Source organism: Ranitomeya imitator, chromosome 8 (assembly GCF_032444005.1).
Source record: "Ranitomeya imitator isolate aRanImi1 chromosome 8, aRanImi1.pri, whole genome shotgun sequence".
Lineage (NCBI taxonomy): Eukaryota > Metazoa > Chordata > Amphibia > Anura > Dendrobatidae > Ranitomeya > Ranitomeya imitator.
In genome coordinates, this window is record NC_091289.1 from 96099121 (window position 1) to 96113117 (window position 13997).

The 13997-nt window shown below is 45.1% G+C and overlaps 1 protein-coding gene across 1 annotated transcript in view; it reads left to right on the top strand.

Moving 5' to 3' along the window:
- The window catches only part of NDUFA6 (NADH:ubiquinone oxidoreductase subunit A6), a 77416-nt gene that overhangs the window by 35435 nt on the left and 27984 nt on the right, over positions 1 to 13997 (top strand). Inside the window, exon 2 of the mRNA XM_069737188.1 lies at positions 8972 to 9087. Within this exon, the coding sequence (XP_069593289.1) occupies positions 8972 to 9087 (116 nt within the window). The remainder of the gene's footprint in view (positions 1 to 8971; positions 9088 to 13997) is intronic.

Sequence of the window (13997 nt, forward strand, 5' to 3'; positions counted from 1 at the left end):
TCCACCAATCTCCTTAAAACAAACATTGCGTCCACCTGCGTGGCGAGATCTCTATTCCGTTGGCTCCGCACACTTGAAGACCACCTTACCCAGGGAACATCTAGGGAAATAATCTTAGATTCCCTCCCGCTTCTCCAGAAAGCTACGGGCTTCCTAGCCGATGCTTCGGCAGAGTCCGTTAGAGTAGCTGCCAAATCTGCAGTTCTCTCTAATTCAACCAGAAGAGCTCTATGGCTAAAGTCTTGGAGTGGGGACATAACGTCCAAAACAAAGCTCTGTGCCATTCCCTTTCAGGGCCACTATCTGTTCGGGCAGGCCTTGGACGATATTCTGGAAAAAGCAACGGACAAGAAGAAAGCGCTTCCGGAACAGAGGAATCCGAAGAAACGTTTTTTTCGTCCCTCAAAAGAGCAACCCTTCCAGCGAGAGTTTAAAGGGAAGGGCAAATCAGGACGCTGGAGCTATCCTAAAGGGGGGAAAGGTAGGAACATCCTGGTTCCCCAGTCCCAGCAGACCCCGGACAAGCAGTGACTACGCCCAGGGCGTTGGGGGTCATCTCTCGAGCTTCATCAACCAGTGGAGTTCCATTTCGTCGAACCAATGGGTACTCGACACTATTCAGAATGGAATAAAATTAGAGTTCGAGAGCCCTCCCCCTCATCACATAAGGATAACTCTCATTGCAGAGTCTCAGCCCTCAGGGCGCATTCCTTTGCGGACTTCAAGAATTACTCCAGGAAGGAGTAATTTCCCTAGTACCTCAACAAGAAAGAGGCAGAGGACACTATTCCCACCTGTTTCTGATCAAGAAACCTTCGGGAAAATACCGAATAATAATCAACTTGAAACCCCTGAATCAAGTAATAACCTACAGGAGGTTCAAGATGGAGTCGGTCAAAACAGCGATCCCTCTGATAGGACAGGACTTGGGCGATGGCTACAGTGGATCTGAGGGACGCTTATTACCACGTCCCAATCCATCCAGAATTCCGGAAGTACCTAAGATTCGCAATATCTCAAGAGCAAGGGATAGTACACTACCAGTTCAACTCCCTTCCCTTCGGAATCGCCTCAGCTCCCAGAGTCTTTACAAAGATCATGACAGAAGCCATTATATTCATCCGTCTTCAGGGGATCTGCATAGTACCCTATCTAGACGATCTACTCATTGTCGCACCTTCAGTTTCCCGCTTCAGGGCGGACTTATCAAAATCTCTAGAAATACTAAAGTCGTTGGGGTGGATCCCGAATCTAGAGAAATCGGACCTACTTCCCTCCAGGAGGAAGAAGTTCCTAGGGGTCCTTCTGGACTCTGAGTTGAGGAAATCCTTTCTGCCCAGAGAACTTCAACTCGATCTGGTACAGAAGATCACAGCATTCAGAACCCTGAAGACCCCAACTCTACGACAATCCATGTCTATTCTGGGATCTCTAACATCTTGTATCCAGATGGTATCTTGGGCCCAAGCCCACACGAGAGTCCTCCAAACCCATGTCCTATCATCTTGGGACGGACAGCAGAGTTCTCTTTCCAAAAGGATTTCCCTCCCCAATCATGTCAGGACATCCCTGACATGGTGGCTACGGCTCCGGAACCTCCAACGGGGGGTCAGTTGGGACCAGATCCCGCTAAAGACACTCACATCGGACGCCAGCCAAAGGGGATGGGGTGCTATAGTCGATGGAACCCATTTCCAGGGCACCTGGGCTCCAGACATCAGAGCAAGCTCTTCAAGCTTCAGAGAACTGAAGGCAGTGGAAGAGGCGTTAAAAGCCGCATCCTTTATTGTTCAGGGACACCATGTCAGGATATATTCCGACAATATGACCACGGTAGCATACCTTCGTCATCAGGGAGGCACAAGATTCAAGAAACTAAAAACCTTAGCCTCAAACATTTTTTTTCTGGGCAGAGAGGCACCTCCTCTCTATTTCGGCAGTTCACCTGAAAGGGTCAGCCAATACCCAGGCGGATTTCCTGAGCAGAAGGGATGTACATCCAGGGGAATGGTGTCTGAACCAGGAGGTCTTCCTCTCCCTGATTTCCAAATGGGGGATTCCGGAAGTGGACCTTTTTGCCAACAGTCAGAATGCCAAGCTACAAACTTCTTTCTCCCTGAATATGGCAGACAGAGCACTGGGCATGGATGCGTTCTATCACCCGTGGAGGTTCAACCTCGTCTATGCTTTTCCTCCGATTCCATTGCTGTCAAAAACTCTACAGAAGATTCGATCGGAGCGAGTTACGGCGATTCTAATCGCGCCAACATGGCCGGGGAGAAGTTGGTACAGCGCCATGTTAGACATGGCTCAAGAAGGTCCAGTATGTCTACCCCAGAAGGAGAATCTTCTTCATCAAGGACCTTTGCTGCATCCAAACCTTCACAGGTTAAATCTTTCAGCATGGCTTCTGAGGCCGAAATACTAAAGGCAAGAGGCCTCTCGGATGAAGTAATTCATACTCTCCAAAGCAGTAGAAAACCTGTGACGAATGCCATTTATGCCAAGATATGGAAGAAGTTTTCCTCATGGTATCTTCCAGATATTCCAGACCCATTTCATCCTAATATTGCCAAGATTCTGGACTTCTTGCAAAAAGGTCTAGAGTTGGGGCTTAGGCCCAATACCTTGAAAGTACAAATTTCAGCACTTAGCTCCTATTTTGACCAAGAACTAGCCAAACATCGGTGGATCAGGCGTTTTATAACTTCAGCAAGTAGAATCCGTCCCAGAGTTCTCAACAATACTCCTCCTTGGGACCTTAATTTGGTCCTTAATAGTCTAACTCGGGACCCTTTCGAACCTTTATCTCAATCTTCATTAAAGGTTCTTACCCTGAAAACGGTCTTTTTAGTGGCTATTACCTCTGCCAGACGGATAGGAGAACTACATGCCCTATCCATACCAGAACATTACTTGAGGGTAACATCGGATAGTATAATCCTTCGTCTAGACCCTACCTTCTTACCTAAAGTAACGTCAGACTTTCATAGAGGTCAGGACATAGTGTTGCCCTCATTCTACCCGGATCCTTCTAATGTGAGAGAAGAGTCCTTCCACACTCTGGATGTCCGCAGAGTGGTTCTATATTACCTTTCACAAACTGAGAGTTGGAGGATTGATCAAAATCTTTTCATTCAACTCTCCGGAAAGAACAAAGGTAGAAAGGCGACAAAAAATCCAATCGCCAACTGGATTATACAAGCCATATCTCTGGCATACTCCTCCCAGAATCTACCACCTCCTCCATCACTGAAGGCCCATTCTACACGGTCGGTGTCAACATCATGGGCAGAGAGAGGTGACGCTTCTACGGAGCAGATTTTGCAGAGCTGCCACCTGGTCATCAGTCCATACGTTCACCAGGCACTACAGGCTTGATTTCAACCGGGATTTAACTTTCGGCAGAACAGTTCTGCAGGCGGTTGTCCCCCCTAGAAATTATTTGTTGGTACTACTCCAGTACCGCTGTCGTGGAAGGTGGCTGGAGAAAATAGAATTATTCTTACCGTTAATTCGGTTTCTAGGAACCTTCCACGACAGCACCAATTTCCCTCCCTATCTGATAATTTTATTGGATGATTCCTGCACTTAAGTGGTAACTATACATACTACTGTGTCCAGAAAAAACACTGGAGGTGGCAGGAAGGGGAGGGTATTTAACCTGTGTTTCCTGTCCCCCATTAGGGCGGGGAGACATCCTCCAGTACCGCTGTCGTGGAAGGTTCCTAGAAACCGAATTAACGGTAAGAATAATTCTATTTTTGTGCAGTTCTGCAGCGTTTCTGCAGCAGATTTTTCTGCACCATGTGCACAGCTTTTTTTTTCACATTGATTTACATTGTACTGCATAGAAACTGCGCAGAGACTGCGCAGAGACTGCGCAGAGACTGCGCAGAGACTGCGCAGAGACTGCGCAGAGACTGCGCAGAGACTGCGCAGAGACTGCGCAGAGACTGCGCAGAGACTGCGCAGAGACTGCATCAAATCTGCAGATGGAGATTTAGTGCAGAAAATTCTGCACAACATTTCCTACGTGTGCACATAGCCTTACAGTAAACAAAACTAACAATGACAGACTGCCCTGCCCTGCCGGGCTTACATTCTACAGGATTATGGGGAAGGAGACAGTAGGTCGAGGGTTGCAGTAGCTCCAATGGTGTTTTGAGGTGGCCGTGTGGTTTTTACAGACTGTAAGCTTCCTTGAAGAGGTGGGTTTTCAGGTTTCTTTTGAAGGATCCAAAAGTAGTGGATAACCGGATGTTACCTGAAAGAGGAGAAAAAGACGTTATATTATACTCACCCAGGGGCGGTCCCGCCGCTGGTCCGGTCAAACGGGTGTCTCTGGTCCGCTGCGGCACCTCCCATCTTCATTACAAGACGTCCTCTTCTGATCTTCAGCCACGGCTCCGGCGCAGGCGTACTTTGCTCTGCCCTGTTGAGGGCAGAGTAAAGTACTGTAGTGCGCAGGCGCCGGGCCTCTCTGACCTTTCCGGTGCCTGCGCACTGCAGTACTATCCTCTGCCCTCAGCAGGGCAGAGCAAAGTATGCCTGCGACGGAGCTGTGGCTGAAGATCAGAAGAGGACGTCTTGTAATGAAGATGGGAGGCGCCGGGGCGGACCAGAGACACCCGTTTGACCGGACCAGCAGCGGGACCGCCCCTGGGTGAGTATAATATAACGTCTTTTTCTCCTCTTTCAGGTAACATCGGGGGCTTATCTACAGCATTGCAGAATGCTGTAGATAAGCCCCTGATGCCGGTGGGCTTACCTCACCTGCGATTTTCGGGGTGACAGGTTCCCTTTAAAGTAAATCTTTTGCCATATATCCACACTATTCTTCCAATATTAATTCCTTACTTAGGAGTAAAATCAGAAATTTAGTTTCAACAATTTTATTTGAAAAAAAAAAAAAGTATCATTTGACATGAAAAACACTGATATAAAAGTGCAAGGATCCCCTTGCAGGGAAAAATATATGACAGAGTATGCAAAGAGAAATACAATATCCTTGACTTCATATTCTTATTTATATAGAACAGAAAACTAACAGTTTTAACTTAACTGTATTGACCTTAATGGGGAAGGAAAAGGTGAGAATATATAACAATAAGTGTCAACAATGAGAGATAAGTTGACGTGGATTAATAGAACATATGATTCACAAGTTATGTCCATCGATCAGGAATGCTATATTTATGTATTACATGGATAAAGATATTATTCTAGACCGGTCATCGTCATTTTGTGCCTGGATCCAAGGATCCCATATATTGTGAAAAGTTTCGTAAGAATCAGATATAGTGGCAACGATTTATTTATTTATTTATTTATTGTAAAATCAGAAATTTAATGTGGTGGTGGGCATTCAGTCTGGGTCAGTTTGCTTTGGTTGGGGTTCATTGAGATGACTGAAACCAAATGCTGCAAAGGAAAGTAATTTTTTTTCTCCCCACAGCCTTTGGCTACGTGCGGGTGTTGAGCAAGTTAGTAATGCGATTAACCTGCAGGTTAATAGTATTTTTTCCTGTGACCTGTTCGCATTAACTGCTCATCTGCATATAAGAAAAATGTGAAGGGTTCAGCAGCAGTGATCATAAACGGCAGAGATAGCTGGTTTTTGAGGCTGCGTACACTCGCACCCTAGCACATGGCGTTAAAGCAATTTGTCATCGGAGTATTCTACCCTATCTAATGGTAGCAAATACAATATACAGGTTCATTCTGCAGCTATGATGTGAGAAAGTTGTAAGACACCAGTTCTCAAAATTGTTTTTTTTTTTCTGGGGGGAAGGATAACCTGGATGCTGCCGTCAGTGAAACTGATCTTGTGTGACACCCATAGGAATGTATTCATCTAGTTATCTATTGCGCTAAGAAAAAAAAAAGAAAAAACCACATAGACTTATGTTCCACATGAAATAAAATAGAAATGAAAATGTGTAATAGAACATGTAATAAAATATTATCCAAGGGAGGATAGGACTATGATGAAGAGAGACCATGGTTTCTTTTTCCCAAGGGACCACATGACACCGTGACTGTTGTGGAGGGCTGAATCAATAGCCTGAAATTAATTCTGCTAATTATTATTAACATAATTATTTTATACTACATGGTGGCCCGATTCTAATGCATCGGGTATTCTAGAACAGGGGTCCCCAACTCCAGTCCTCAAGGCCCACCAACAGGTCATGTTTTCAGGATTTCCTTTGCATTGCACAGGTGATGCAATTATTACCTGGGCAAGACTAAGGAAATCCTGAAAACATGACATGTTGGTGGGCCTTGAGGACTGGAGTTGGGGACCCCTGTTCTAGAATATGCATGTCCACGTAGTATATTGCCCAGTCACGTAGTATATTGCCCAGTCACGTAGTATATTGCCCAGGCACGTAGTATATTGCTCAGCCACGTAGTATATTGCCCAGCCACGTAGTATATTGCCCAGCCACGTAGTATATTGCCCAGCCACGTAGTATATTGCTCAGCCACGTAGTATATTGCTCAGCCACGTAGCATATTACACAGGGCAAGAAAATATTGCAGTCACAGAATCCAATAAAAAACCACTTTTATTAATAATCAATCTAAAATATACATAGAAAAAACCAAACAAGTAGTGTGCAATGAGGCTAGCAGATGACATGAAAATGCCAGAGGCAACATGGAGAAAACAGTCACCCAAGGTATGGTAGCCACAGCAATGGTCCAGATACAGCCAGCAGGCATGTAAGAGCAAACAACATGGTTCCGGTGTCCCCTGCACTGGTCCGGGTCCATTATAGCAGGTAATATGCATAGTGTATTGCTCCTTTCATGTCTGCGGCCATACTACTGCTTATTGTTCTGGATTGTATATAGTTCTATATGGTAGCACTGCTCGTTATTGTTTGAGCACTAGGTATCTGACATGTTGTTTGCTCTTACATGCCTGCTGGCTGTATCTGGACCATTGCTGGGGCTACCATACCTTGGGTGACTGTTTTCTCCATGTTGCCTCTGGCATTTTCGTGTCATCTGCTAGCCTCATTGCACACTACTTGTTTGTTTTTTTCTATGTATATTTTAGATTGACTATTAATAAAAGTGTTTTTTTATTGGATTCTGTGACTGCAATTTTTTCTTGCTCCTTGTCTATTGAGCGTTGGCAGTTATCCTTATCGTCCATGTATGGGTGGTGCATGCATTTGGATATATACTACTGATTTGAATGACGTAGATGCACCACCAATGATGCCTATTGGAATTTTCTTGTCACGTAGTATATTGCCCAGCCACGTAGTATATTGCCCAGCCACGTAGTATATTGCCCAGCCACGTAGTATATTGCCCAGCCACGTAGTATATTGCCCAGCCACGTAGTATATTGCCCAGCCACGTAGTATATTGCCCAGCCACGTAGTATATTGCCCAGCCACGTAGTATATTGCCCAGCCACGTAGTATATTGCCCAGCCACGTAGTATATTGCCCAGCCACGTAGTATATTGCCCAGCCACGTAGTATACAGCACAGAGCCACGTAGTATACAGCACAGAGCCACGTAGTATGCACCATATCCCTATGCAGCATGAATAGTAAAAATATGTAATGTTAAAAATAATTTAAAAAAAAATAAAAAATAGTTACATACTCACCCTCGGTTGGCCCCCGGATCGAAGCGGCCGGTTACCGATGCTCCTCACGCGCTCCAGTCTAAAGAGTGCATTGCGGTCTCACGAGATGATGACGTAGCGGTCTATCATCTCGCGAGACCGCAATGCATGAAGCGGTCACAGGGGCGTCGCGAGGAGCATCAGTAACCGGTCGCTTCGATCCGGGGGCCAACCGAGGGTGAGTATGTAACTATTTTTTATTTTTTTAATTATTTTTAACATTACATATTTTTACTATTCATGCTGCATAGGCAGCACGAATAGTAAAAAGTTGGTCACACAGGGTTAATAGCAGCGTTAACCGAGTGCGTTACACAGCGGTCAACACTGCCATTAACCCTGTGTGAGCGCTGACCGGAGGGGAGTATGCGGGCGCCGGGCACTGACTGCGGGGAGGAAGGAGAGGCCATTTTCTTCCGGACTGTGCCCGTCGCTGATTGGTCGCGGCAAAACAGCCGCGACCAATCAGCGACTTGGATTTCCAGGACAGTCAGAAGCCGCGACCAATGAATATCCGTGACAGACAGACAGGACAGACAGACAGACGGAAGTGACCCTTAGACAATTATATAGTAGATTAATTCTAATATCAATTAATATTGATCGGAATAAAGTATGTTGACATCTCACTATAACTGTATAAGTTCACATACAGCCCCCTGTATACAGTAGGAGCCCCCACAGTCTCACTATTTTTATTATAATATGAGCACCCACATAGCCTCCTGTATACAGTATGAACCCCCAAATAGCCTCCTATGTACATGCAAACATAACATACGCAAATAAAACCCACATCCCTCACCCCAGTTTCCCCGGCGCTCTGCTCCGGTCTCCATTGCACTGACTACTACATCGCGTCTGCTGTGCCAAGAATGTCATTGCGCCTGCAGTCTGTCATACATGCTGATTGGTGTAAGAAGGAGCTGTGGTAGCCGCTCATCATCCGATGTATTCACCGACGTCGACATCTCGAGGATGCTGATAGCAGTGACATCAAGAAGTGAGTGGCGGTGGCCAGACAGCGGGCGAGCGCATAGTGTGACCCATGGGCTACTGTTCACAACCCTTCGGCTGTTACGGTGTATGGGTCAGACTGGAACAGGGTGGATGTTGCCCGCGGGCTGCACTTTGCTCAGCTCTGCACTAGACTACTAGACTATTTTGTGATAATTGTATCTGTTATGTGCTTACACTTGGCGTCATGTTCAGATTACCGATCCTCATACTTTTCACTTCATTTGCTGCTATAATGTGACATACTGATTGCTGGTCTCACTACTAATATGTTTTATTGTTTTTTTTGTTTTGCAGTGCAGGTGTTTCAGTTGGATATTACTGTGAAACAAGGAAGGCAAATGTTGAGAGAGAAGTTTCAAAACCATGCAGATGTAACAGATCCTAGAGTCATAGACATTCTTGTAATCAAGGTAAAACCTTTCCTTGCTTTGTTTCTTCAATTCCATCTGTTCTGTCAAGTAGCCTACCAACCACAGAAAGTTACACAGGACATGCTGAAAGGTTAACACTACTATACAGAATCTTTTATTTTACAATTAGTGCAGAGGGGAGCTGACAGACTTCTGTGACAGGAAAGAGATGGTGTGCTCTTATCCTGTTCCTCTAGCAAAGTAACATTTTTGGTCATATCGCCTTAAAAAAAATTGAAAAAAAAAATTGATGGTCACACCCTGAAACATCAAGCCCTCCTATATTCTTGTCACTGAAAAAAAATTAATTAAAATATACTCGAGTATAAGCTGAGATTTTCAGCCCCAAAAAATGGGCTGGAAGTGCCCCTCTCGACTTATACTCGAGTCATGGAAGGCGGGGGGTCGGCGGGTGAGGGGGAGCGACCCCTGTCAAATAATCACCTGCTCCCGGCGCTCCTGACGCGGTCCCTGCATGTCCCATGGTCTTCGGGCGCTGCAGCTTCTTTCCCCTGTTCAGCGGTCACTGGTACCGCTCATTAAAGTAATGAATATGGACTCCACTTCCATAGGGGTGGAGACGCATATTCATTACTGTAATGAGCGGTACCATGTGACCGCTCACTACAGGAAGAAGCTGCCGCTCCTGAAGACCGTGGGACATTCAGGGACCTCGTCAGGAGCAGGTGATTATGTCATATTCACCTTTCCGCTTTCCACCACCGCCTCGTCTCCCACGTCCTCTGCAGTGACTGTTCAGGTCAGATGGCGCGATGACGTATTAGTGTGCGCGCCGCCCTCTGCCTGAACAGTCAGTGCAGAGAGACTGGACGCTGAGGAGCAGCGACGAGAGGGGAGTATGTGTGTTTTTTTTTTTTTTTTGTTTTTTAGTGCAGCAGCATTACATGTGGCACAATGCTATATGGAGCGTCTATGGGGCCATAAAGAACTGCATGAAGCATTATATGGCGCCATAAAGAACTGCATGGAGCATTATATGGAACATCTATGGGGCCATAACTGCATGGAGCATTATATGGAGCATCTATGGGGACATAACTGCATGGAGCATTATATGGGGCATCTGACCTGAACAGTCACTGCAGAGGACGCGGGAGACGAGGCGGTGGTGGAACGCAGAAAGGTGAATATGACATAATCACCTGCTCCTGACGCGGTCTCTGAATGTCCCACAGTCTTCAGAACTGCATGGAACATTATATAGAGCATCTATGGGGCCATAACTGCATGGAGCATTATATGGAGCATCTATGGGGCCATAAAGAACTGAATGGAGCATTATATGGGGCATCTTATGGGGCCATAAAGAACTGCATGGAGCATTATATGGAGCATCTATGGGGCCATAAAGAACTGAATGGAACATTATATGGGGCATCTTATGGGGCCATAAAGAACTGCATGGAGCATTATATGGGGCATTTTTGTATATGGAGCATCTTATGGGGCCATAATGAACTGTATGGAGCATTATATGGGGCAGAGGTGTCAAACTGCATTCCTCGAGGGCCTCAAACCATGAGTGTTTTCAAGATTTCCTTAGCATTGCACAAGGTGCTGGAATCATTCTGTGCAGGTGATTAAATTATCACCTGTGCAATACAAGGAAATCCTGAAAACATGACCTATTTGCGGCCCTCGAGGAATGCAGTTTGACACCTCTGATATGGGGCCTATTTTGTATGGAGCATCTTATGGGGCTCCTGATTAAATATGGATATTCAAAAACACTTAACCTACTGATGTCTCAATTAATTTAACTTTTATTGGTATCTGGTGAGAGAGAAATGAATAAAATATTCACACAATAATAATAAGAGAAACCTTGCTCAAAAACAGTGTCCCGATCTCAGTCTTTTAACTAAAACAATAGCCGCTGGCAGAATGACAATATATTCGTCTGGCACGGGTAATAAGACTTCAGAGCATTCGGCAGCAGTTAATACCTGTATCGTAGGATAAGGAGTCTTGAGCGTTCTTGTTGCGCGATAAGTCCTTCAGCGGACGCAGAAATCCTGGTCGAGTGGTTTCTGGATCTCCAATGTCCCCTGAGAGTGCCTTATAAACCTTCAGGCCTCTGGGGATGCAGTCATAAGAGATGTACCTTTCCAACGTAGCAACTTCCCACATGTCACGCATCTCTTTCAAAAGTAATTGTTCCAAAGTTTTAAGTGATTCTCTGATATGAGAAATATCCTCCTTATCAGAAACCTCAGTATGCGTATTTTGAGACAAATTAGCTATATATAGAACTATGAGTACAGGGCAGGGACCAACCCTGAGGAAGGAGACAGGCGTCTCCGAAACGCGTCGGTTGTTTGGCCCCATTCGCACTCCGTACTCACTTGTCTGGTCACCGGGGGTTACGGTCACGTGACTTGGTACGTCACCCAGGTCCTGCGCACTGCCGACACGCACTGCCGCTTACACACGCGGCGTCGGCGTTTCAGGATCTCCGTCTCCTCCCGGAGACCAGCTGTTTGTGGCTTGCCGCCGGCCGGGGCAGCCACTCGACCAGACTTTCTGCGTCCGCTGAAGGACTTATCGCGCAACAAGAACGCTCAAGACTCCTTATCCTACGATACAGGTATTAACTGCTCTGAAGTCTTATTACCCGTGCCAGACGAATATATTGTCATTCTGCCAGCGGCTATTGTTTTAGTTAAAAGACTGAGATCGGGACACTGTTTTTGAGCAAGGTTTCTCTTATTATTATTGTGTGAATATTTTATTCATTTCTCTCTCACCATCTTCCGTTTTTTCCTAGCGCTTACCGGTATATATTACTCACGTATATATACATATTTATATGTTTTGCATTTTTTACAGACTTAGAAGTGGAAGTCTGTTGGTAGTGCTGCTGGATTATTCAGAACGGTGACACTTTGCGCCACCATTTTTTACATTTTTATTGGTATCTATTTTTATTTTTGACATTTACCGGTAGCTGCTGCATTTTCCACCCTAGGCTTATACTCGAGTCAATAAGTTTTCCCAGTTTTTTGTTGCAAAATTAGGGGGGGTCGGCCTATACTCGAGTATATATGGTGTGTGTGTATATGTATGTGTATCTCTCTCTCTCTCTCTCTCTCTGTGTATCTATATATAGATAGATAGATAGATAGATAGATAGATAGATAGATAGATAGATAGATAGATATAGATAGATATAGATAGATAGATATAGATAGATATAGATAGATAGATAGGTGTATATATATATATATATACATACACACACACACACACACACACACACACACACACACACACACACACACACACACACACACACACACACATACATATATACACACACACACACACACACACACACACACACACACACACACACACACACACACACACACACACAGTGGGGCAAAAAAGTATTTAGTCAGTCAGCAATAGTGCAAGTTCCACCACTTAAAAAGATGAGAGGCGTCTGTAATTTACATCATAGGTAGACCTCAACTATGGGAGACAAACTGAGAAAAAAAAAATCCAGAAAATCACATTGTCTGTTTTTTTAACATTGTATTTGCATATTATGGTGGAAAATAAGTATTTGGTCAGAAACAAACAATCAAGATTTCTGGCTCTCACAGACCTGTAACTTCTTCTTTAAGAGTCTCCTCTTTCCTCCACTCATTACCTGTAGTAATGGCACCTGTTTAAACTTGTTATCAGTATAAAAAGACACCTGTGCACACCATCAAACAGTCTGACTCCAAACTCCACTATGGTGAAGACCAAAGAGCTGTCAAAGGACACCAGAAACAAAATTGTAGCCCTGCACCAGGCTGGGAAGACTGAATCTGCAATAGCCAACCAGCTTGGAGTGAAGAAATCAACAGTGGGAGCAATAATTAGAAAATGGAAGACATACAAGACCACTGATAATCTCCCTCGATCTGGGGCTCCACGCAAAATCCCACCCCGTGGGGTCAGAATGATCACAAGAACGGTGAGCAAAAATCCCAGAACCACGCGGGGGGACCTAGTGAATGAACTGCAGAGAGCTGGGACCAATGTAACAAGGCCTACCATAAGTAACACACTACGCCACCATGGACTCAGATCCTGCAGTGCCAGACGTGTCCCACTGCTTAAGCCAGTACATGTCCAGGCCCGTCTGAAGTTTGCTAGAGAGCATTTGGATGATCCAGAGGAGTTTTGGGAGAATGTCCTATGGTCTGATGAAACCAAACTGGAACTGTTTGGTAGAAACACAACTTGTCGTGTTTGGAGGAAAAAGAATACTGAGTTGCATCCATCAAACACCATACCTACTGTAAAGCATGGTGGTGGAAACATCATGCTTTGGGGCTGTTTCTCTGCAAAGGGGCCAGGACGACTGATCCGGGTACATGAAAGAATGAATGGGGCCATGTATCGTGAGATTTTGAGTGCAAACCTCCTTCCATCAGCAAGGGCATTGAAGATGAAACGTGGCTGGGTCTTTCAACATGACAATGATCCAAAGCACACCGCCAGGGCAACGAAGGAGTGGCTTCGTAAGAAGCATTTCAAGGTCCTGGAGTGGCCTAGCCAGTCTCCAGATCTCAACCCTATAGAAAACCTTTGGAGGGAGTTGAAAGTCCGTGTTGCCAAGCGAAAAGCCAAAAACATCACTGCTCTAGAGGAGATCTGCATGGAGGAATGGGCCAACATACCAACAACAGTGTGTGGCAACCTTGTGAAGACTTACAGAAAACGTTTGACCTCTGTCATTGCCAACAAAGGATATATTACAAAGTATTGAGATGAAATTTTGTTTCTGACCAAATACTTATTTTCCACCATAATATGCAAATACAATGTTAAAAAAACAGACAATGTGATTTTCTGGATTTTTTTTTCTCAGTTTGTCTCCCATAGTTGAGGTC